At 53.0% G+C, this 19,087-nt stretch overlaps 9 protein-coding genes across 9 annotated transcripts; 7 read left to right on the forward strand and 2 right to left on the reverse strand.

Annotated features, from left to right (window-relative positions):
- The first annotated feature begins 68 nt into the window (after positions 1–68).
- Positions 69–2,160, forward strand: BO94DRAFT_536062 (RCC1 domain-containing protein). Its single transcript, XM_025611928.1, has 4 exons — positions 69–209; positions 272–515; positions 625–1,124; positions 1,182–2,160. The coding sequence occupies exons 2-4, from the start codon at positions 308–310 to the stop codon at positions 2,040–2,042; spliced, it is 1,569 nt and encodes a 522-aa protein (XP_025466431.1). The 5' UTR covers positions 69–209; positions 272–307; the 3' UTR covers positions 2,043–2,160.
- Positions 2,161–2,999: 839 nt separating this feature from the next.
- On the forward strand, positions 3,000–5,013 carry BO94DRAFT_536063 (fructose-bisphosphate aldolase FBA1). Its single transcript, XM_025611929.1, has 4 exons — positions 3,000–3,576; positions 3,637–3,747; positions 3,809–4,111; positions 4,164–5,013. Exons 1-4 carry the CDS (start codon positions 3,469–3,471, stop codon positions 4,722–4,724), a joined length of 1,083 nt encoding a protein of 360 aa, XP_025466432.1. The 5' UTR covers positions 3,000–3,468; the 3' UTR covers positions 4,725–5,013.
- A 1,485-nt stretch (positions 5,014–6,498) lies between these two features.
- Positions 6,499–9,466, forward strand: BO94DRAFT_468088 (putative DUF221 domain protein; the record flags this gene model as incomplete). Its single annotated transcript, XM_025608233.1, has 3 exons — positions 6,499–6,579; positions 6,633–7,181; positions 7,244–9,466. The coding sequence occupies 3 exons, from the start codon at positions 6,499–6,501 to the stop codon at positions 9,464–9,466; spliced, it is 2,853 nt and encodes a 950-aa protein (XP_025466433.1).
- A 296-nt stretch (positions 9,467–9,762) lies between these two features.
- BO94DRAFT_536066 (uncharacterized protein) lies at positions 9,763–10,951 on the forward strand. Its single transcript, XM_025611930.1, has 2 exons — positions 9,763–10,257; positions 10,326–10,951. Exons 1-2 carry the CDS (start codon positions 10,192–10,194, stop codon positions 10,614–10,616), a joined length of 357 nt encoding a protein of 118 aa, XP_025466434.1. The 5' UTR covers positions 9,763–10,191; the 3' UTR covers positions 10,617–10,951.
- A 599-nt stretch (positions 10,952–11,550) lies between these two features.
- On the forward strand, positions 11,551–11,966 carry BO94DRAFT_101510 (uncharacterized protein). Its single transcript, XM_025605456.1, has one exon. The coding sequence runs from the start codon at positions 11,642–11,644 to the stop codon at positions 11,852–11,854; it is 213 nt and encodes a 70-aa protein (XP_025466435.1). The 5' UTR covers positions 11,551–11,641; the 3' UTR covers positions 11,855–11,966.
- A 275-nt stretch (positions 11,967–12,241) lies between these two features.
- On the forward strand, positions 12,242–13,857 carry BO94DRAFT_536067 (heme-dependent oxidative N-demethylase family protein). The gene is made up of 4 exons (XM_025611931.1): positions 12,242–12,371; positions 12,422–12,575; positions 12,629–13,353; positions 13,543–13,857. Exons 1-4 carry the CDS (start codon positions 12,270–12,272, stop codon positions 13,771–13,773), a joined length of 1,212 nt encoding a protein of 403 aa, XP_025466436.1. The 5' UTR covers positions 12,242–12,269; the 3' UTR covers positions 13,774–13,857.
- A 102-nt stretch (positions 13,858–13,959) lies between these two features.
- Positions 13,960–15,212, reverse strand: BO94DRAFT_518583 (homoserine dehydrogenase; the record flags this gene model as incomplete). The annotated part of the gene is made up of 2 exons (XM_025610039.1): positions 13,960–15,041; positions 15,182–15,212. 2 exons carry the CDS (start codon positions 15,210–15,212, stop codon positions 13,960–13,962), a joined length of 1,113 nt encoding a protein of 370 aa, XP_025466437.1.
- Positions 15,213–15,367: 155 nt separating this feature from the next.
- On the forward strand, positions 15,368–16,587 carry BO94DRAFT_536068 (CCDC174 family protein). The gene has a single exon (XM_025611932.1). The coding sequence runs from the start codon at positions 15,424–15,426 to the stop codon at positions 16,486–16,488; it is 1,065 nt and encodes a 354-aa protein (XP_025466438.1). The 5' UTR covers positions 15,368–15,423; the 3' UTR covers positions 16,489–16,587.
- A 191-nt stretch (positions 16,588–16,778) lies between these two features.
- Positions 16,779–18,893, reverse strand: BO94DRAFT_101548 (uncharacterized protein). The gene is made up of 8 exons (XM_025605457.1): positions 18,388–18,893; positions 17,899–18,318; positions 17,761–17,844; positions 17,478–17,710; positions 17,315–17,426; positions 17,164–17,268; positions 16,931–17,118; positions 16,779–16,883 (listed from the first exon to the last, which is right to left on the reverse strand). The coding sequence occupies exons 1-8, from the start codon at positions 18,801–18,803 to the stop codon at positions 16,837–16,839; spliced, it is 1,605 nt and encodes a 534-aa protein (XP_025466439.1). The 5' UTR covers positions 18,804–18,893; the 3' UTR covers positions 16,779–16,836.
- Positions 18,894–19,087: the final 194 nt, after the last annotated feature.

Genomic DNA, 19,087 nt, shown 5'->3' on the forward strand with positions numbered 1-19,087 from the left:
CCCGCCCCCAACGGCACTCCCTGATTGGAGCGCACAACGCTCTGTTCCAACGGAACATCCCTTCCTACCATCATTTAATGATTTATTTATTGTTGTTTTTTCCTTTATTATTTATTAACACACACAACCCAGCCACCACCACCCTACTCTTGTCGCATAATATTCACATCCACATACAAATTGACCTACCTGTCTATTTGTTTAGCTAGGTATAGCTTCACCTTTCACATCTCTCGCCGTACCTTTCATCAGAATTAACATTTCCTCTTAGCTTTTACCGTGCTTTAGTGAATAAACAAGAACCACAATGCCCCCCAAACGCGCAGCCACCTCGAAGCGCAGGGTTGAGAGTCCCTCAGACACCGTCGAAAAGAAGAAGATCACGAATAAGACTGACGCCGCGAGCACGAAGCCGGCTCAGGCTTCGAGAAAGCGGAAGGCTACGGATTCAGTGGAGGAGACGACGTCAGGGGCTGCGCCAGCGGCCCAGGCGCGCGTTACAAAGAAGCAGAAGGGTGAGTGTTCACTGCTGTTGTGGAATTTGAGTTGATTTGTTTTGATTTGTTTTGCGCGCTCTAAACTTCGGAGAATGCCGTGCTAATGCAGTTTTTTGTTTTGTGGTAGAAGCTCTGGCTATTATCAACCTCCCGCCTACGCAGAAACTCGATGTCTATGTTTTTGGTACAAACTGCTACGGTGAATTGGGTCTGGGTGATGCGACAAAGAAATCGGAGATTCCTGGGCCGGTGTTGAACCCGAAGCTGTCGGCCGAGACGGTCGGTGTCGTGCAGTTGGCTATTGGGGGTGTTCATTCGGCTGCTCTTACACACGATAATAAGATTCTTACGTGGGGAGTGAACGATGAGGGTACACTCGGTAGGGATACAAAGGAGGAGCGCAAGGCTGAGAATGCGGATGCTGCCAAAGGTGAGGGTAAGGAGGGTGAGTCGGATTCGGACTCTGATGATGATGAAGTCGACCTCAACATGAAGGAGGCCACTCCTACCGCCGTGGACCCTGCTCTCTTCCCTGAGGGCACTGTCTTCACGCAGGTCATTGCGACAGATAGTGCCACTTTCGCTCTTACCCAGGAGGGACGGGTCTATGGTTGGGGCACTTTCAGAGTAAGTCATGTCACAAATGTTTCTAGATAGTTGTCTCTTTTAGCTGACATCTCATAGGGAAGCAACGGTGTGATTGGGTTTTCCCCCGAAACGAAGATCCAAAGGCAGCCAGTTCTGATCCCCGGTCTTGAGAAGGTGACGCAGCTTGCGTCTGGTGCGCAACACGTCCTGGCTTTGACCGCCAAGGGCGCTGTTTTGACCTGGGGCTGCGAGGAACAAAACCAGCTTGGACGGAGAATTTCAGGACGTCTGCATGGCAAGCTCGAAAGTCTCATCCCCGGGCAATGTGCCCTCCCATCGGACGTCGTGAGCATCGGTACCGGTTCTTATCATTCCTTCGCCATCCGCAAGAACGGCCGGGTGCATGCTTGGGGTTCCAACAACTTCGGTCAGACAGCCGTCCCCATGAGTGCGGGACAAAGCGATGCCGTGGTCCTCTACCCGACGGAAGTCAAGTCTTTCCGGAAGCAAAGCAAAATCGTTTCTATCTGCGGTGGAAAGGACCACAGCGTGGCTGTTACAGAAGACGGGAAATGCCTATCCTGGGGACGTGTGGATAACAAGGCCCTTGGCATTTCGCTCGAGGATATGCCGTCAGATGAGCTCGTGCATGATGAGCACGGGCGACCCCGTATCCTAACGATGCCAACCCCCCTTACTGATATCAAGGAGGAGGTTGTCTTCGCAACAGCCTCCAGTGACCATTCGTTTGCCATCACCAAAGACGGCCAGGCGTATAGCTGGGGTTTCAACGTACAGCGCCAGGCTGGTCACCGCGACGAGGATGAGATCGAACGACCGACACTGCTCCAAAACAAGCACGTCAATGGAAAGAAGCTAGTGTCTGCCTCAGGGGGAGGTCAGTTCAGCATGCTCGTTGGAGCGCACTCACCGCAAGTGAACGGGACTCAGGCCTGAAATCTTAAAAGCCAGCTTTTTGTAATAATTTTGTTACCCATTTGCATTGATATTTACGTGTATTAGTATGTGACAGCAGTTATCCCTCCAATCAAGAGTTCTGGCGTTTGCGCTCCGAGTACTCCGTAAAGTGGATACTGACTACTTGTGGGCACCCCGGCTGGTTACTTTCGACGCGTGGTTTCTGAAGGTCCTGGGCCCGAGTACTAGGTATGTAGGTCTGTCCAGCTAGCCAGCCGTACGAGACATGCACGTTGAGCGTCTTCGCCGATGGGGATCCGATTTTAGGCCCGGGATACTACATGGTTGAGGGCATCCCCAACCCGGGGTTGCCCAAGGGCTCCACATATCGGCGGAACAGCACCCCTCTTACCTTATTTTCAGATCAGCTGGACCGGGGAAGGACAGTCTAGGCCGTGACCGGCAGAAAGGCAGCGAAATGGTTGGAATGCCCAGTAACGAGAACGGAGGAAAAACCCCTGCTGATTTCTCCGGCCCTGAATGAAGCACGAAAGAAACACGGAGAGAAATGGGTCAATGTTTTCGGAGGAAGGAGCCAGCAGGGCCCAGTAGCCGAGCTGGTTGTCCAGTGCAACCAACCGGTTGACAACAGCCCACGGCGAGGTGGATGAGGTGCCACCAGCATCTATCTACTACGTACTATGTAAACCCTAAGGACAGAACAGGCACTGCGAGTTGCTTCCTGGGACCTGGAAGGATATTGCATCCATACTCGCAGCAGACCAGCAGCTGCAATCAGACTCATAGCTCATCCAAATAGTTAGACACAAGTCGGACCGAAGGGAAGGTAACCGAATGATGTCATGTGATGGGAGCGGGGATTCCCGGGAGGCCTCTAGCCTGAGGCCACCAACAGCGTCATTGCGGGCTCCGATCGAACCCCACCATTGCAGCAGGGAAGGGAACAAGATGGAAGCATCATCGTCGTAGCCTCGGACGGGATTCGTCCGGTGATGTACACAGTAAGTAGACTTAAGATCGGTACGGCATCCTCAATTGATCTTTTTCCCCTTCGACTTTCTCCTCTTCTTCTATCTTCCACAGCATCATCATCACCATCACGACCACTATCTTCCCCTCTCCGTGGAACCCCAACCGGTCACTGATTTCATACTGAACACATCATTCCCCACCACCCGGTGAGTCCTTCGAGCACCACTTGCCCCTCCATGTCCCAAGTTCCCCCCTCCTTCTGCTCCTAGTCATACGCTGCCCCTCCTTGCCCGTGCTCGTCATTTAAATGTCCAGCTCCGTATTCGTCGCTCGGTAAAGCTTTTAGTCCTCTGGTGCAGAATTTATTTGGTTCCTCTGTCTCGCTCCTCTCTGTCGTCCTTTCTTCCTCTCTCTCCATCAACCAATTAATTACTCATCACTTCCCTCCTCTTAGTCTTCAATAACAATCACAATGGGTGTCCTCGAGCAGCTCTCCCGCAAGTCCGGTGTCATCGTCGGTGATGACGTCCTCCGTCTCTTCGAGTACGCCAAGGAGAAGGGCTTTGCCATCCCCGCCATTGTAAGTCTCATAGCCCCTCAACCACCCCGGATCAAATGACTGACAGCTTCCATCGTATAGAACGTGACCTCCTCCTCCACCGTTGTCGCTTGTCTTGAGGCTGCCCGCGACCAGAACTGCCCCATTGTCCTCCAGGTGTCCCAGGGTGGTGCTGCCTACTTCGCTGGCAAGGTGGGTTTTGGAACCTCATATAGGGGTCTTCTCCAAGAACAGAGCTAATGATTCACTCCAGGGTGTCAGCAACGACGGCCAGAAGGCTTCCATTGCCGGTGGTATTGCCGCTGCCCACTACATCCGCAGCATTGCTCCCACCTACGGTGTTCCCGTCGTCCTCCACACTGACCACTGCGCCAAGAAGCTCCTTCCCTGGCTCGATGGTCTCCTCGATGAGGATGAGCGCTACTTCAAGCTCCACGGCGAGCCCCTCTTTTCCAGCCACATGATTGACCTTTCCGAGGAGCCCGTCGACTACAACATCCAGACTACCGCCAAGTACCTCCAGCGTGCTGCCCCCATGAAGCAGTGGCTTGAGATGGTATGCTTTGATCTCTTACTAGACGGACAGACGGAAGACTGACTCTCTTTAGGAAATCGGTATCACCGGTGGTGAGGAGGACGGTGTCAACAACGAGGATGTTGACAACAACTCCTTGTACACCCAGCCCGAGGACATTTTGGCCATCCACAACGCCCTCGCCGCTATCAGCCCCTACTTCTCCATTGCCGCTGGTTTCGGTAATGTGCATGGTGTTTACAAGCCCGGCAACGTCCGTCTCCACCCCGAGCTCCTCCAGAAGCACCAGGCCTACGTCAAGGAGCAGACCAAGTCCTCCCAGGACAAGCCCGTCTTCTTCGTCTTCCACGGTGGTTCTGGTTCCTCCAAGGAGGAGTACAAGGAGGCCATCAGCTACGGTGTCGTCAAGGTCAACTTGGACACCGACATGCAGTTCGCCTACATGGCCGGTATCCGTGACTACATGCTCAACAAGAAGGACTACCTCCTGACCTCTGTCGGCAACCCCGACGGTGAGGACAAGCCCAACAAGAAGTTCTTCGACCCCCGCGTCTGGGTTCGTGAGGGTGAGAAGACCATGACCAAGCGTGTCCAGGAGGCCCTGGCGGACTTCAACACTGCTGGCCAGCTGTAAAGGTCTTGACGTTTACCTGATGAAATGTGTCTTCGGAATATGACGAAACCAGATACCAGTACATAAAATAAGCAATCTATGAACGGCAAAATAAGTTGTTGGTTTAACCGTAACCTGGAGCAATGATCGGAGGCAATTTACTGCCTGTTTGGGGGTGCTGGGTTTGGGTCGAACGGAGTTGCGAGAAGGTGATGATGTATGTAGTCTTGAGGACGAAATAAAGTAATGTCTGCTGTACCAACTTGTGCGGGAGTTGTGAACTTTTCGGCAACGCTGCCGAGCGATGACTTCATTGATCTGTAGTGCCCCTACGGGCTACGGCCCGTACGTAGGTTTACTAAGTGTTGGAGTATGTCTCGGGACCTCAACCTACCCGAAGTCCCGAACAGTAGGAAGTACGGAGTATTAATAGAATCATTAATGCAAATCTGCGAGTTCGGGTCCATGATCGCCATCGAGTCCAACCAGTGAGATGGGAGCTAGCCGGTGTATATCAGGTCTACGGCTCGTCACTGCACCAATACAATCCTTCGCAAGACCTTTGCTAACTGCTGACCACTAGTTGCGTGTGGTACTCCGTACGTGCTCCATTGATGAGTTATACCGTCACTGGACCCTGAATCCTGGTCGTGTCAGTGGCCCTGCCTCCTCCCAATCCCTTGGCCCTGCCCCTTAATTCTGACCGTGGAAGATGGATCCTCACTATTGGCAATAGTGGTGAGATAGCCATGCAACCGCTCTGGGTTACATAATCCGAGAGATCAGATAGGTAGTCCTTGCCACCTGAAGCCACATCAGCTGGGAGTCGTGTATCATGGGGTACCGCAGTCTCTTCCCGCCATGACTTCTGATGTGCCCAATGGGATTGAGGCAGTCTTGTCCTCCATCATGGATCGGATCCAGTGCCACACTGAGTGCTGGTCAGCCACACTGGTATGGTCAGGTACGGTATCCGGAGGAGGGTGCCAGAAGTTGTGGCCAATAAAGTCAGCGGATGCCCCGAAATTTAGTACTCCACCGCGTGTGGTGGTGTCTCAGAATCTCGGCACTAGTCCGAAGGAGATCAGAAGATATTCACAATGGCGGGACCAGATTGGCCCACCAAAATAGCAGCCGGTCGAGGATGGGGCTTGAACCAACCAGCGTGCTCGAGTGGATCAGGGCTCCTATGATTTTGGCTTTTTTTTGTTACTGAAGCGCTGGGCGTCTGTTTCTGAGGCGGTCACTGCTGGCACGCCCGGCTGTCACTGGTCATCAAAGCGTGCGGGAAGAACGAGCATGGGTGGCCTGAAAGAGATCAAAAGGACGAGGTGGATAGAGTCACGCAGGGCACCATGACAACCGATGGATCAGAGTTACATCGTACATAGATCGGCTTTCCCCGTCGATGCTAGGGCCAATGGCACCAGCGACGATGGATTGTGCATGGTGCATGCACCCCGAGCCCCGGAGCCTGCCTGTCAATCCGGCCTAAATGCCTGATACGTACCCCCGGTACGTAAAGGCGGCGGCCATTGATCCCCAGAGGAATGATGGGCAACGGCCACTCCAAAGTCCAACCTTGTTGTCGTGGGTTCCAGACCCGCCTCCAACAAAACCCACTCGGCTCTCTCTGCTTCTCCATCATCGTTCTTCTTCTTCCGCGGCCATCCTTTCGTTTATCTGGATCGGGTTTACACTCGTTTTCTTCGGTTTCCCGCCGGTGGTTTTGTCCTCTCATTGTTTCTCGCGCTTCCTCCTTCTCCTCCCTCCATGCCGCCTCGCCTCGCCCGACATGCATCCTAGCGCTCTCCAGCAGCGCGATGATCCCACGGAGCAGTTCCTCAAACTCATCTCGAATCCCTTTCAATCTGCCGTATGTCCACCCGCCATTTTCAGTCTCCGACAGTCAGCTAAGATACTCAACAGTTCCAAGTCAACGCCATCTGGGCTTCCTTAGCCACCTCCGCAGGCTTCTCGATCCTCCTCGCCTTACTGTTCTCCCTCTTCCGCCCTCGTCACTCGGTTGTCTATGCGCCCAAGGTCAAACATGCCGATCACAAACACACCCCGCCCCCGGTGGGAAGGGGATTCTTCGCCTGGCTCAAGCCTGTCCTGCGTACCAAGGAACCCGCCCTGGTCGATTGCGTAGGCCTCGATGCGACCATGTTCATCCGCTTCACCAAAATGTGTCGGAACATCTTTATCATTCTGAGCGTGATCGGTTGCGGCGTCATGATCCCACTCAATCTCACACAGAGCACGGGAGATACGGTTTCACAATTCGGGGCATTCGCTACGATGACCCCGCTCTACGTCACCACCGACGCCATTTGGGGTCAAGTCTTCTGCGCCTGGGCATTCGATATAATTGTTGCTTTCTTTCTCTGGAGGAATTACCAGGGTGTGTTGAAGCTACGGAGGAAGTACTTTGAAAGCCCCGAATATCAGCGCAGTCTTCATGCGAGGACTTTAATGGTATATTAATCGGTGAAGCCAATGTGGAGTCTTAATACATGTACTGACACGTACGCTGGTAGATCACCGATATGCCCCCAGCCGCTCGATCGGACGAAGGCGTTTTACGTCTGACGGATGAGGTGAATCCGACTGCTGCCGTCCCACGAGCTTCTATCGGCCGCAACGTCAAGGGACTACCCCGCCTGATCAAGGAACACGACGAAACGGTGCGCGAACTCGAAGCCGTCCTGGCCAAGTACCTCAGGCGTCCGGATCGGCTTCCCGCGAAACGTCCGACCATGCGCCCTCCCCGAAAGGAAAGAGACGAACACTCAGGTGGCAACGTGGATGCCATTGATTATTTGACGGACAAGATCAGAAGGCTGGAAGAAGAGATCAAGCACGTTCGGGCATCCATTGACAGGCGGAATGCCATGCCCTTTGGCTTCGTCAGTTGGGATATGATTGAGCATGCCCATGCCGTTGCGTATACCGCGCGTAAAAAACACCCGGAAGGAACAACAATTGTTCTGGCACCACGGCCGGACGACCTCATCTGGGAAAACCTCCCGTTGTCGAAGTCTGCCCGCAAATGGAAGCAATTTCTTAGTGCCATCTGGGTGACGCTCCTCACGCTGGTGTATGTCGTACCCAACGGCTTGATTGCGATCTTCTTGTCCAATTTGTCCAATCTGGGCCTGGTCTGGCCGGCTTTCCAGACATCGCTTAATAATAGTCCTTACATCTGGGCTGCTGTCCAGGGTATCTTGTCCCCAGCCGTGACCTCTCTCGTCTATATCATTCTGCCTATCCTCTTCCGTCGGCTGGCGATCCGGGCCGGCGACGTCACTAAGACCTCCCGAGAGCGCCATGTTCTCAGCAAACTCTACTCGTTCTTCGTTTTCAACAACCTGATCGTTTTCTCTTTGTTCTCTGCAGCGTGGACCTTTGTCTCCGCCGTTATCGATGCAGAAAACAAAGATGAAAACGCCTGGCAAGCGCTCAGGGATGGGGCCTTCTATACGAAAGTTGTAAGCGCCCTGTGTCAGGTATCGCCATTTTGGGTGACCTATTTGCTGCAGCGGAACTTGGGAGCCACTATCGACTTGGTTCAAATGATCACGGTTTTTTGGGTCTGGTTCTCCAAGACTTTTCTCTCGCCCACGCCTCGCCAGGCTATTGAGTGGACGGCCCCGCCGTCTTTTGAATATGCCAGTTACTATAACTACTTCCTGTTCTATGCAACTGTGGCTCTTTGCTTCGCGACCTTGCAGCCGATCGTTCTCCCAGTCACCGCCTTGTATTTTGGCCTGGATGCGATGATGAAGAAGTACATGTTGCTATATGTCTTCGTGACCAAGACAGAGTCCGGGGGTCAGTTTTGGCGGGTTTTGTTCAACCGCATGGTTTTCGCCATGATCCTTTCCAACATAGTCATTGCGTTTGTTGCCACGGCCAAGGGCACGTGGAACATGGTTTATTGCGTGGTCCCTCCCCCCTTCCTGATGCTAGCCTTCAAGTTCTACTGCATGAGAAAGTTCGACGCCGACATCACGTACTACAACCGCGCAAACCTGACGGATGCCGAGGCCCTGGCGGTCAGCAAGCCAAACAAGAAGGCCTCAGAACGGCTCAACTCCAAATTCGGCCACCCGGCTCTCTATAAACCGCTAATTACGCCGATGGTGCATGCCAAGGCAGCGGAGGCATTGAAGGCTATCTACCGCGGACGGCTGGGGACCTTCGAGGGTGAAGGCGATTACTCGGACATCGCCATGGATACCATGTCGTCTTCGCAACCGGGTAAGTCCATGATGGACAATGCAGGGTCCTCGGCACCGTTCGAAGTGGTCCCGGAGAACCATCTCGATTTCTCATACTACAAGGACCGTCCTGATTTCCGGGACGAGTTCGGTGGTGGGATCTACGGCCGGCCCGACGATCTGATGACCGAACGCTCGCAGACACCGCACAGTGCGCTGGGCGAGTGGTCGCCAACCTCCTCGCGGGCGTCGTCTCCGGCCCCGTCGCTGCCGTCGCTGTCCGGCTTGAAGCCGCATGACCCGTACGACCCGACGGCGAACGATCACATCCACCCGGCCTTCCGCGTGCCGGCCCCGATGGGAGGCGGAATCTACCATCAGCGGAATGAGAGCGAAACAGGGCTGCTCAATCATGCGCAAGGCCCGGCGGTGAATGAGACGGTGACGCCGTTGGACCGGTGGCGGACGAGGGGTTATGGACCTGTAGAGCAGGACGACCCCGGCTTCACCTCTTACGAACACTACCGGATGGCACGCTAGATGATTGTGATTTATAGCGATAACGATTGTGCATAGAATTGGGATGGGATTTGGGTGGAGTACGGAAGACATGTGCCTACGACTATTTTGATTGAAATCGCTGTACATAGATTGCATATAAGCGTATGAACTGGATTTGATTAGAGCACCGGACATGGCTTTTTACAAAGTATATATGGATCGTAGTAATTAGTGTGTGAGAGGCCCGCCGAGGAAGCTAGCCAATTACCCGAAAGGGCCGAGCTCGTCCCCTCGCCAAGTCGGCCGGCGATCATCAATTCCCAGGAGTCTCCCCGTTTACCGGGTCTGTCCAGGTTCTCTACGCCCCCGGGGATGCCGCGGCCTGTCGTTTCTCTCTTCTCCGCACCTGAATGACGGTCTCCCGCTCATAAACCAGCTTGCATCACACCACTGCCTGCCTTGCCTGCCTTGCCCGCTTTACCACCGGATCTCCGGAGACCCAGCCGGCCTGCCAGCGTGCACAGTATATCTACGATCCCTCCTGCCAGCACAACACACCACCACCTTTCCTTGATCCTGAACAATCCTTCGATCGTCGTGCAAGATACCCCTTCCTCGTCCTTTCATCCTGCAGGGATACCGGACCGCCTCTGACCGCCACACCGATGCTTCCGACACCGACCGATTAACCTAACACCTAAATACCTCCATACCTATACTACCGCTTATATACGAACCCACCAACCAGGTTAGCCAACCTCACTATGGCGTGGTACTCCCTCCTCCCCGCCGACCTCACCTACATCGAAACCTGGGTTGTGCGCATCTTCGTCCGTTCCCCACCCTTCCCCGACCTCCTGCATGCGGCCAGAAGCTAACATACGTCAATTGTGGGCAGATATTCCTCGGTATCGTGTGTATATTTCCCTGGGCGGCGCTTCTCATCTTCGATATATGTCTGTATGTGTGGCGGATGGTGACGTATGAGTTCCCGGTCATGGGGGGTCGAGCACGCGGAAAGCAACGACCCCGAGCACCGAGTTTGAATGAGCGGCCGGATGGTCAGCCTAGGGTGTTAGTGGGATTGGGTGGTGGGGGTAGTGGGAGGGAAGAAAAGAAGGTGGAGGTGGAGGAGTTTAAGAGGAGGATGGTTGTTGGAGTGGGAGTGGATACGACTGGTGGTGATTGAGTTGATCTATCCGGATAGATGGAGTGGTATACTAAGATGGATATTTCTACGTGTCCGGCTGGGGTTATGGGTGGGTGATATTGCTTTCGGCTGTTGGTGTCGGGCCTCCTGGTGAGTGCTGATCGACTTTATGCTTTGATGCTTGGGTGCATGCTGTTGAGGCGTGAGTGTGATTTTTAGCATATTAATACCCCTGTATATATACTGCCTTTGCGGGCTATTTAACGGCTGATACTTTTGTTGTTTGTGAAGCGTTTATGCTGGAGATACCTGTTGTCTATTTGACTAGATTACTTGACCCCTACTGATAGGGTTACACATTGCTCATGTTATGCTATGATTAACCCATATAATTGTTGTTGAAACTTTTTCTCCTATGACTATATGGAGCGGTCCAAGAATGGGTTTGAATTGCAGCTTGTTCCCCGACTATTAATCAATCATACAGTTGGTACAAGATAGAGAATCGCTGAGAAGCAATGCGGTGGTTTTGCGAAACAGTTTTCGAAATGGGAATGTACTCCTCTAACAAATATAGGAATCAAGTTTGTTCAAGGCTGGAGTACCATTGATTGAAAATGATGTGGTACTCTAATTGATTGATAAAGGTTAGTTTAGCCAGTCTCCTTGCATGTCTTCTCTCCTACTGTCTTTCGTTCTTCTCACCCATTTCCCCACTACTCTCCCACTCAATTTTACCAAGATCTCACCAATCCGATGCTAATCACAGGTGCTAACTTCATATCAGAAGCCTGTATCTGTCTTCGATCTTCTGTTACAAGCTACCAACAAATTATATTGCTACGAGGCCGAAGAGAACCTCATCGAGTGCGGTCTTCTTGAACAATGAATATGAATCGGTTCAGCAACTTCAAGTTCCATCCCACATTGAGTTCGATGCGCTGATCTTGCTTAAATCTCATCACAGATAAGCATACAACCAGACCCCTTGCTTTAACGAGGACAGGCCCAACCGATAAGTCGAATACATACTCTATAACGTGAAGGCAACCGAAAAGCAGTCAATGATTTGCAGGTGGTATATTCTCATGCTCGCGGTCTCGTTGATGTTAATGAATCTTCAATGGTACAATCGGTTTCTCATTCGTCATAGGCCTGTCTGTGACATGACTCCTATGGCTGCTCTTAATATGACATCATCATCGCGGAAAGCTTTCTATCTGTTCATCATTGTCAGAGCTTTCCCTATCTATACACCGTCTGTTAAGTTTTTATAGCAGGGTAAGCCCGGGGATACTGTGAGTGACTCAAAGATACAGCTATCGCCAAGTCACTATCTTATCAGCAATAAGCACACCGTTCTTTGCAACAGTCCACTAGCGAGGTCCGCTTCATATCAGAAAATCGGAGATCATCACCGGTCAGGCCGGCAGGAAGCTTTCTCGTGCGGGGATCACCCCGCAGCATCTCTCTGCTATCTCCAAATTGGCAACCTCTTCCCTCAAGCAGCACTCGACTTGATGCCGAGTCGGTGATTCATGCAATCGGCGTTGGGCGGACATGCCAACCAATCGCGGCCTGCGATACGCTGGGATGTATACACTGATAACTGAGATATAAGTAAGGTACAACTCCTGCCGTGAGACTCCTCATTCACTTTCCACCATTCATACCGACTCAAGCCATCATAACATGGCGATAAACATAGACGCCTGGATCCTCCACATCCAGCAAAACCCAGTAGTGGTGGTCTTTCTCGTCGTCGCCCTCTGGCTGTTTGCACGATGGAATCAAGTACTTCTATCTACCCTCTACCAACAATCACCAACTAACAACATGCACAGCTATCCACACCCTCACCTCCACCCCAATCCCTCAAACATGAGACCCAGAACCAAGACACCTACCCCCCAATCACCCCCCTCCCATCCTTCAACTGGGAAACCACCGAGCCAACCAAATACCGTCCCTTCAAGCCCAAATACCACCTTAGCATGGGTATACCCCTCATATCTCCCACCTCCAAACCACCCACTAACAGAAACACCCAGCCCTAACAACAACCGACATCTCCCACCTAATCCCCATGGACAAAACTTACAAAGAGCGGCTCGCCCTCCGCCAAAGCCTCCTAGCCCAACACCCCACCGTCGTCGTGGGCGTAATCCCCGAAGGACAAAAAAAAGGAAGTCCCGTCTTCGCCGCCATAACCGAGCTCTACGAGTTCATAGTAGGCGTATACCTCCCCACCAGATACCCAAGCATGTTCACCCTCGAAGACTCCGAACCAAACACATCGAGCAAGACCCTCTACAACAAAACCACCAACCAACGAATCCCCCTCCCCCACCCCGGCACAGGACGAGAAATCCTCACTACGCTAGGCACCTTCGTCGACGAGGACTTTCTCGTCTTACTTCCTGATCCTTCCACCACCAATACCCCTCCATCCCCCTCTGAAAAAGCACCCGAAGCCGAAGGCGTGAAATACACACTAGAAGCATACACGACCTTCTACCCAGCCGGGTTCGACACGCGCGAGAAACTCGGGAAGAGACTCTCGACCATCCATGATCCCGTGCCACGGTACAAGGAGAAATTGGAGAAAAGCATGGATCGATTCTTTGCCCGATTGGAGGTAGGGAAGGTCGTACAGAGAGTGAACTGGAGTGTTACAACGGAGGGGACATCGCTGTTTGCGGCTTTCGGGGGCGTGCATGGGGATGAGGGGAAGAAGGAGGAGGTTATGGGTGTCGAGGAGGTGGATGGGGAAATGGTATGTTCTGTTCTGTTTCTTTGCTCATTTTTTTTCTCTTGGATTCGTTCTTTTCTTGCTCTTAGTTCTTCTTCCCCTTCTATTTTTACTTCTCTATTTCCTTTATATATACCCCAACCTCCCTCCACACCCTCACTCTCGCCCTAAACCAAAACCACCTCAAATATACTAACCAAACCCCAAACACAGACCCGTCTCCGCTGCGAACGCCAAACCCTCCACCGGCTACCAAAGACCAAAGCCCTAATCTTCACCTTCCACACATACACCTACCCCATTCAAGAAATCAAGGACGAAGGACTCGGCGAGGACCTAGCAGCGGCCATTGACGGGTTAAAGGAGGGTAATGTACCTGAAATCCATCGGTACAAGCGAGGGCCAGTATGGGGGGAGGCGGTTAAGGCGTTTTTGCGGGGGTAGAGATTATTCCCTGCTGCTTTATACCATGATTTTATCATAGATAAGGAATGGAATGGAATGGGATATATAGTAGTACTGCATGTGTGTGTATGCATGCGTTCATAATTTTCCGTTGTCTATATTTTTTATCATATTCTAGAGCTTTGCTCGCCAATTCAGCGAGTCTATAGGCAAGTAGGTAAATCCCTACTGCAGTCTCTGGATAACCTTGATCAGATCCGCCGTGACACCCATAGCAGTCACGTCACCACCGGCACCAGCACCCTGCACAATAAGCGGGTTGCTTCCGTAGCGCTTAGTGTAGAAGCTGATGATGTTATCACTGCCCTTCAATCCAGCAATGGCACTGTCCTTGTCGAACTTCTGCAGTCCAACGCGGACCTCCTTCTTGCCAACGTCCACACTACCCACATACCGCACAACCTTACCCTCCTTCTCCGCACCCTCCTTAATCTCCGTCATCTGGGCATCAAACTCACCCAACCGCTCCATGAACGTCTTGGCGCCCTCCGAGGACGAATCCAAGCTCTGCAACTCCTTGGGAATCAACGACTCAACGGGGAACGCATCGGGCGCCTGCACCTCCAGACCAGCAATACGCGCCAGAATGGTCAACTTCCGAGCAACATCCATTCCGTTCAGATCATCTCTCGGGTCGGGCTCGGTGTATCCCAGCTCCTTTGCCTCGGCCACAACCTCGCTCCACTTCCTACCGGCCCCGGCACCACCAACTGGCGCAAAGGTGTTGAACAGGAACGACAGGGTACCCGAGAACACACCCTCAATGCGGGTGACCTCGTCACCGGTGGCAACCAGATCCCGGAGCGTGGAGATGACGGGGAGACCGGCGCCAACGGTACTCTCGTGGTAGACGAGGGCGTTACCCTGGGCGGCGGAGGCGAAGATGTCCTTCCAGAGGGAGAGGTCGGACGAGAAACCCTTCTTGTTGGGGGTGACGATGGAGATGCCGGCGCGGAGAAAGACCGGGTAGGAGGCGGCGAGGGAGGGGTCACTGGTGTTGTCGACGAGGATGGAGCGACCCGGGGCGGAGGAGAGATAGTTGGCGATTTCTTCGGCAGAGAGGGCGCCGGATTTGGTAAGGGAGGGGGTCGCGCTGGCGGTCTTCCATTCTGCGGCGGGGATGCTGGGAGTGTAGGTGGGAGTTGGGGAGAGGAGGGTTTGGGTGGACCGCGCGAGGAGGATTAGCTTGGGGGCATTGGGGAGGCGAGAGAGTTGGTTGAGGAAGGCGGTACCGACGCCGCCGACGCCTGGGAGGTGTTAGTTCTCTGATTGCTTGTTGGAGGAGGTGATTCTTCGTTGTAGTTGTAATGTAGTTGGAGTGGTGACGATTCTTGCATGGGTGGATGAATGGGTGGGGAGTGCTGTAGGGGTTTAGGAGGGAACTCACCGATGATACCGAGGTAGATAGGGGCAGACATGGTCAATTGGATTTGAGCAAGTAGAAAGCTAAGCTTGACAAACAGGAGACAATTGACTCGATAGAAGAGAGAAGCAAAAGAGGAGGGGTGCGCGGGGCCAAGCTCGAAAGGCTTAGTCATCGTCCTATATCGGCTCCGATTCTATGATCCTCGTTCCAACTCACCTGCACCCATACTAGCTTTATCACAACTACGCACGAAGACACCCACCATGTCTAACCCGTCCCTCTACGGCCAACCCCGAAACAAAAAGTCATCCCAATCCGACCTCCCCTCCGCTTCCACCCTCGCCTTCACCAGTACCCTCACCTCCCTCATCTCCAAAGACGACTCAACCCGCGGCGCCGGCCGTCCCCGACCCTCCAAAGCCCCCAAATCCGACCTCTTCAGCCGCCCCAATAAAGGCGCGCAGAAACGCGCTGCCGCTGATCTTCGCGATAATGGCAACACCGCCTTTCAGCAGAAGCACCAGCGCACGGAGGACATCGGAGCTGTGGACGCCGCCACGCTGCACCGGTCCAAGCGGCGGATGGAGGAGAAGGTGCGGATGTACGATGACTTGAAGCGGGGGCTTTATCTGGCGGGAGATAGTGATGAGGAGGGAGGGTCTGGACCGCAGGATGCGTATCTCGCGCGATTGCGGCGGAGGGAGAAGGAAGGGTTGGTGGATTTTGATCAAAAGTGGAGAAAGTCAGGGGGCGAAGATGAAGATGAAGAGGAAGGGGAAGGGGATGATGATAATGCGTCGATCATCTCCTACGAGGATGAACTGGGACGGTCGCGGCGCGGCACTCGATCCGAGGCTGCGCGGGCGGCGGCACTGAAGGAGCAGGAGGACCCACGGGGAAATACTGAGCGGTGGCGTCCGGCGCGTCCGGAGAACCTGATCTACGGCGAGACAGTGCAGTCGGAGGCGTTTAATCCAGACGCGGCGGTTGCGTCGCAGATGTCGTATCTGGCTGCGCGGCGGGATCGGTCGCCGACGCCGCCGGAGGAGATGCATTATGATGCTGATGCGGAAGTGCGGAATCGGGGAACGGGGTTCTATGCTTTCTCAAAGGATGAGAAGGTGCGAAAGCAGCAGATGGAGGAGTTGCTGAATGCGCGGGACGAAACGCAGCGAGAGCGAGATGCCAGGCGGGAGAGACGGGCGGAGCGTGAGCGGCTGAGAGACGAACGGAGGAAGAAGGTCGATGAATTGCGGGCTAAAAGACGCGCGGAGATGTTTCTTGCCGGTCTCGGGGATGTGAATGTTCTGGCAGAAGGTAGTGGCTAAGGGCGCGTTTCCTTTTTTTTCTGGTTTTGTTATGACGCGAGATACCCCTGATGATATATTATACTAATGAGTTTATTTGTTTTGGAATGAATGATGCACGCAATTTCGTCCACCAGTGGACGAAGGGTACAATTGCCCGGGTAGAACCAGCTATATGTGCAGCGAACGTAGCTTCCATCCAAAACATCAGATATCAACCGTCATCATGTGGCTCGTTTCATCATAATTCGTAACACATTCATCGTAAACACTATTGATACTGGGGCGAGGTAGGACTGTTCCCTGCGCCTTGCCGCAACTAATACAAAAAACGCTGGATATTGTCAGCATCCCTAATCATTTGTCATTTTACATATGAGACAATTCGGAAATCGTGTCCATGAAACCCTGGGCGTCTGATCCTAGTTAGCAAGATGTATCGAAGAGCGGAGGCTGACCATACCAGAACGATTCTTGAACATTAAGATATGTTCTCCTTTGGGTGTTTGTGGTGGGTTGTAATTTGGAAATGTAAAGATAACTCGACGGAGGTCGCGCAGGACCACCGTTTTGGGATTCAGTCGGCGAATCCAGCCTTTGGAGGCGATGTAATCCGTTATAAAGGCAGTCCAAACAGGCATCCTGTGGAAGCTGCCCAATTAGTAAAGATAGTCTGCAAATTATCGTCCATCTTACCGTTTCATCTCTCCTTTGTGGACAGAGGCTTGCAGTCGGACAGCTCCAGACACGTTGTCTCGGTACACGCGCAAGGCGTGGAGGAAGTCATCGTCGACAATTTGTCTAAAGGGTCAGTTTCCGTCTGTGGAATTCCATGTGCGTTTCTTACCCTCCAAACAGCTCCTCCTCCTCGTCAAGCTCGTAATCGCGAATGCGTTCCACAGGCCGACCGGAGTCCTGCGATCGTAGAGCCAAGAATGTGCAGAAAAATATCACCATCTCTGTAACACATTAGCCTTACGTAGCTGAGCTCAATATACACCTTGACATACGCTCAATAGTGCTAAACTTGAGGTTGGCCCACAAAACGAGTTCAGAACCCCCGCGACGCCGTCGACAAATTTGCAAGCAGGAGCCAACGCGGACAATCTCAAGCAGGTTCAAAGGCAGGCAATAGTAATCACTGGATCGAGACCGCCGGGATTTGCACACGATCCGCACGCGATGGTCATCGTCTCGTATGTAAAAGCATACACGAAGATCTGTCTCGTCACTACTGAAAGCTCTGCAAAAACAGTCAACTCTGTGACTCATGCCAGTATCCCAAGAACTTACAGTTGGAACAGCTCCTCGAAGCCCTGGCCGTGAAGCCAGGATTTGACATTGACGCCTTCTCTCAGTTCTCCGAGGCATTTAGAGCTGGACGAAGATTAGTTATACATTGTCACCATCTCGATTTGCAGGGATATCTACCTTTCACCGACATAAGGGATTGGCGTCATTGGATGCTCGTCCAGAAATACTCGTCTGGCCCAGTGGTCGCTGGCAAGGGTTGAGTCCACTGACTGGCTGGTGGCGGTTGTGCTAGTGGTAGGGGAGTCCGGGGCATCGGGAGCAGAGGGCGGAATGTCAGAGAACGTGCCTGATGAAGTCGATGTAGGCGACTGGGGTGAGGAATGAACAGGCCGTGCTCGCTCGTACGACCTGCGGCTGCGAGGCCTACGGTCACTCACAGGACTCCCTGGATCAGCATTGCTGCTACTGCTGCTGCTGGAGGATGGCGAGCTCAATGACAGAGAGCCCAGACGCGGTGCAAGTCGGCTATCCTGATGGTACAAAAGTCCTTGGATAGTGTTGCGGAGCGAAGACATTAGGCGAGTATCATGATACTCACTATATTGATCCTAGGAGTTAGTCGACCCACGACCTTACTAGAAAAAAGATGGGATAGAGCTCACACACCCCTTCATTATGCGGTTCAAATCACCCAAAAAGGAGTTGTACTTGGCTAGTCGAGTGGATAATGACTCGTGGGATTCCGCGTTGAAGTGAGAACAAAGTCCAAGCCAGACTTGCTTGTATACTCCGCTGCTGTCTCCTCTTCGTGTCTCCAGATCATCGAAGAAGTCAAGCACGTCCTCGAGCGTATACCTCAAGCTAGCCCGAAGCAAATCCAGATCAAGTTGAATGGCCGGTAAATTATGTTGATAGGCTCGGTGTCTTGTAAGATCCTCCAGGCCTTTGAGAGAGACGCTGATCGAATAGAGCTGGGCAACGAGGCGGGTGATTTCCGTGTTATATTCTTGCAGAGGTTCGCGGAAATAGCGAAAGCCTTCAGCCACGGCCTCCGCGGTCTTGTAAGAGTCGTATAAGGCCATGGTGGAGGTCACCTATAGCGTGCCATGCATGTATGTGGGATTTGGGTATTTTGAGCAGAGAGATGGCACCGGGGGTGGGAAGAAAGTTTATAGAGCTCTCTAGGTGTAGGGCCAAGGTGGAAGAACGGTACAAGCAAGCACCCCGATGGCAGTGGCGGACGTGCAATTATATGGACGACCCTACGGGAGTATGCATAAAATAGGAAGACAGGGGATAGGGCCAGCCAGGAGCCGGGGAGGGGCAAAGGAAGACAACTCAGTAGACTGCAACAACGGAGTCAGAA

This window comes from Aspergillus sclerotioniger, assembly GCF_003184525.1.
Source record: "Aspergillus sclerotioniger CBS 115572 chromosome Unknown BO94scaffold_17, whole genome shotgun sequence".
NCBI classification, from domain to species: domain Eukaryota; kingdom Fungi; phylum Ascomycota; class Eurotiomycetes; order Eurotiales; family Aspergillaceae; genus Aspergillus; species Aspergillus sclerotioniger.

Coding starts and splice junctions, on each gene's coding strand:
- BO94DRAFT_536062 (XM_025611928.1), top strand. CDS start 308: ATGCCCCCCAAACGCGCAGCCACCTCGAAGCGCAGGGTTGAGAGTCCC. Junction 516..624: donor CGTTACAAAGAAGCAGAAGG/GTGAGTGTTCAC, acceptor GTTTTGTGGTAG/AAGCTCTGGCTATTATCAAC. Junction 1,125..1,181: donor ATGGTTGGGGCACTTTCAGA/GTAAGTCATGTC, acceptor GACATCTCATAG/GGAAGCAACGGTGTGATTGG.
- BO94DRAFT_536063 (XM_025611929.1), top strand. CDS start 3,469: ATGGGTGTCCTCGAGCAGCTCTCCCGCAAGTCCGGTGTCATCGTCGGT. Junction 3,748..3,808: donor CTGCCTACTTCGCTGGCAAG/GTGGGTTTTGGA, acceptor GATTCACTCCAG/GGTGTCAGCAACGACGGCCA. Junction 4,112..4,163: donor TGAAGCAGTGGCTTGAGATG/GTATGCTTTGAT, acceptor GACTCTCTTTAG/GAAATCGGTATCACCGGTGG.
- BO94DRAFT_536066 (XM_025611930.1), top strand. CDS start 10,192: ATGGCGTGGTACTCCCTCCTCCCCGCCGACCTCACCTACATCGAAACC. Junction 10,258..10,325: donor CCTGGGTTGTGCGCATCTTC/GTCCGTTCCCCA, acceptor AATTGTGGGCAG/ATATTCCTCGGTATCGTGTG.
- BO94DRAFT_101510 (XM_025605456.1), top strand. CDS start 11,642: ATGATTTGCAGGTGGTATATTCTCATGCTCGCGGTCTCGTTGATGTTA.
- BO94DRAFT_536067 (XM_025611931.1), top strand. CDS start 12,270: ATGGCGATAAACATAGACGCCTGGATCCTCCACATCCAGCAAAACCCA. Junction 12,372..12,421: donor TGTTTGCACGATGGAATCAA/GTACTTCTATCT, acceptor CAACATGCACAG/CTATCCACACCCTCACCTCC. Junction 12,576..12,628: donor CAAATACCACCTTAGCATGG/GTATACCCCTCA, acceptor AGAAACACCCAG/CCCTAACAACAACCGACATC.
- BO94DRAFT_536068 (XM_025611932.1), top strand. CDS start 15,424: ATGTCTAACCCGTCCCTCTACGGCCAACCCCGAAACAAAAAGTCATCC.
- BO94DRAFT_101548 (XM_025605457.1), bottom strand. CDS start 18,803: ATGGCCTTATACGACTCTTACAAGACCGCGGAGGCCGTGGCTGAAGGC. Junction 17,427..17,477: donor CAAGTTTAGCACTATTGAGC/GTATGTCAAGGT, acceptor AATGTGTTACAG/AGATGGTGATATTTTTCTGC. Junction 16,884..16,930: donor AATGTTCAAGAATCGTTCTG/GTATGGTCAGCC, acceptor AACTAGGATCAG/ACGCCCAGGGTTTCATGGAC.